Source organism: Panicum hallii, chromosome 9, assembly GCF_002211085.1.
Source record: "Panicum hallii strain FIL2 chromosome 9, PHallii_v3.1, whole genome shotgun sequence".
In the NCBI taxonomy this organism is placed as follows: Eukaryota; Viridiplantae; Streptophyta; class Magnoliopsida; order Poales; family Poaceae; genus Panicum; species Panicum hallii.
In genome coordinates this window covers 48,717,455-48,720,063 of record NC_038050.1, presented here as the reverse complement: position 1 = coordinate 48,720,063, position 2,609 = coordinate 48,717,455, and the positions used below count along the sequence as shown (strand labels likewise).

The window sequence follows — 2,609 nt, the reverse complement described above, 5'->3', positions numbered from 1 at the left end:
GCTGTAATGAAGAAACTTTTGTAGGGATAGACCATGTGCATCGACCCACAGTTGTCTAGCAATTTGTTTGACTGCATTGAATCAAGCTGGAGCCCGAAGACGCCAACTTTGGTCCAAAGGTACACTACATTCTCATCCGCATCAACCCCGATTATCCTGACTAGAGGCTTTCTAGTACGGGGAAGAGGAAGCAAGTTGTCCAGTCTAACAGTCCTGATTGGCATCCATTTCACATGAACCCCATTGAAGAAATTTGAGACCCACAGCTGGAGATTTTGCCATGAAACGTAAACGAAGCCAAGGCTGCTATCCTTGGGCGCCACTACGTTTGAGTTGGACCGAGCGACATAGTCATCCCCGCGAAGATCAACCGGCCGGAACCGGGACCTGGCTTAGTTGATGAGTGTTGACGTTGAAAGCGAGGATGACTGGGAAGACACACTGCCAGTAAATGACATCCCCCACCTGAACGCATGGCCTCATCACATCTATTGGTGCCCGTGGCGCCATATCCTGGAATAAATCCACCTTCACCCACCTGCCTGTCTCTGATGAGTAGATGCACACCAGAGTCTGGAAGATGTTGCTGAAGTAGACGAACACGATGCGGAACCCGGTGGAGCGGCAGTATCCGTGGCCTGCCGTGCCGGGGTCACAGACCACCGCGGCAGTGCTCCGGTACTTGGGCCTGTACCTCAACGGCGCGTCCATGTATTGCCTGCGACCTACCATGGGATCCAGCACGAGGAGACGCCGCCGGTCCGGGCTCTGCAGCAATACGCGGCCGTGGCGGGTGCTGAGGATGTACCAGCCGGCGTCGCATGGCTCCAGGGGTCCAGAACCTGCGACAGCACTGTCAGATTTGGAGCGGACGACCCCACAGCAGGTCGTCGGGAGGAAGTGGGGGATCTTCTCGTTGAGGAATAAGCCGACGAGGGGAGGCACGTCGCCGTGGTGGGCGTGGAACTTTCGGAGGAACGGGCGATTCGTGACGACGTCGCGGAACTGGTGGCTGCCGAGGGAGACGCTGCGGAGGCTCGCCGGATGCGGGGGAAGCTTGATGAAGATCTCCGCGAGGACGTTCTCCGGCAGAGACGCCAGGGATTCCGACGGTGGCGGCGGCGGAGGCGGAGGCAGGAGCTGGGGGGATCGGCGGCGGCTGATGGTGGCACCCATGGGGTTGGGGAATTGGGGCAGATGAGGGAAATCCTCAGTCTCTGATGGGGCTGCTGAAGCGCCCGTTGCAGGAGTGGAATGTGGCTTTAGGGCAAAGTAGCAAGAGCGACGAAATGCTGACTGTTGGGCGACGGCTGCTTCCAGTTCTGACAGAACTTTCCAAAAATGACCCTATGAGTCCTTCTATTCACCCGATTTGCCCTTGAAGTGAACGTTCTGCTGTCTGTCGCCTCGATTACTATACGTTTCTTCGGATAGGGCCTTGTTTTGAATTTCCTACTACAGTCTATTCAACTGCTCCTACCACTTGATACGATTTCTTCTTGCTTTGTTAGAAGGAATGCACATATATGATACTTCTTAAGCATGCATGTACTGGGAACACCTCACGCTTTGGTAGTTTGGTAATAGCAATAAATTTGTAGATTCACGGACAAAATCACAATTGTTCTTTTTCTTGTTTCAAAATGGTACGGTATTGAAAAAAGTTTCCCTTCAAATTAACAAACTGTCCGCCTTTCTAACTTTCTAAGACATTCCGGATTAGCTGACACATTTAACTTGTTATGATTCTACTGTACAATGCGCGCAGACTTCTCATTTACTCGTTTTATTATGGTAACAAGTTTTTCTTGTAGCTTTTACTGCTTATTATACTGAAAGCCATAGTCAATTATACTCGTCTCTTCTTACAAATAGATCATAGATGGTTTTTGTTGGTAGATGATGCATCTTAGATAAATTTTTAGACAGTTATTTAGTTTTTAAACATTTAGTGACCGACTGAAACAAATATTGATTGAAGTACTGTTTGCAGCAACTGGCCATATCACCAGCCCTCGTCGACATATGGATGGAAAACCGACAGCTATAAGGTTGTAATGGCCAGATGAACCTAGCCGGTAACTGACGACAGAGGGAAGGGATCGAGACCCTCATGCGCTGCGCTTGAGAGAATAAAGATGGAGGAAACTAGATTCAGTTGCTTGATGTTCCAATTACACGGTCTGACATATATATAGACCAAAACCCTTGCCCCTCTCTCAAGCTTCCATCTAATTATCCCGAGCTATCTTTAATCCTAACAATCTCAATCTCTAATAACAAAAGTCATCCAATTAACAGCTAAACTCCTAAACAAACAAAATATATTGGTACTACTAAGCCGAGGCTTCTTCTGAACTCTGGACTTGTGGCTTTTTGGTACGTCTGGAGTACGAACGACACCCCCACATAACAAAAGTTTTTTATTAAAATGGAACCTTTTTGTGGTAGTGCTTTTTTAAAAATGAACTTGGTAGGAGAGCTGCCGATTTTTTTTTGTGGCGTGGTGCTCATAGATCATCTATATTTAGAAAACAATACATATACTACACGAAATTTGTGTATCGAGCTATCATCAGGAGAAGTTGCAACTAATTATAAGGGTCAAA

The 2,609-nt window shown here is 48.1% G+C and overlaps 1 protein-coding gene across 1 annotated transcript; it reads right to left on the bottom strand.

The window, feature by feature from the left end:
* Positions 1–366: 366 nt before the first annotated feature.
* On the bottom strand, positions 367–1,176 carry LOC112873105. Its single transcript, XM_025936128.1, has one exon. The coding sequence runs from the start codon at positions 1,174–1,176 to the stop codon at positions 367–369; it is 810 nt and encodes a 269-aa protein (XP_025791913.1).
* Positions 1,177–2,609: the final 1,433 nt, after the last annotated feature.

Excerpts from the sequence above, each read along its gene's own strand:
- LOC112873105 (XM_025936128.1), bottom strand. The coding sequence starts at position 1,176 with ATGGGTGCCACCATCAGCCGCCGCCGATCCCCCCAGCTCCTGCCTCCG.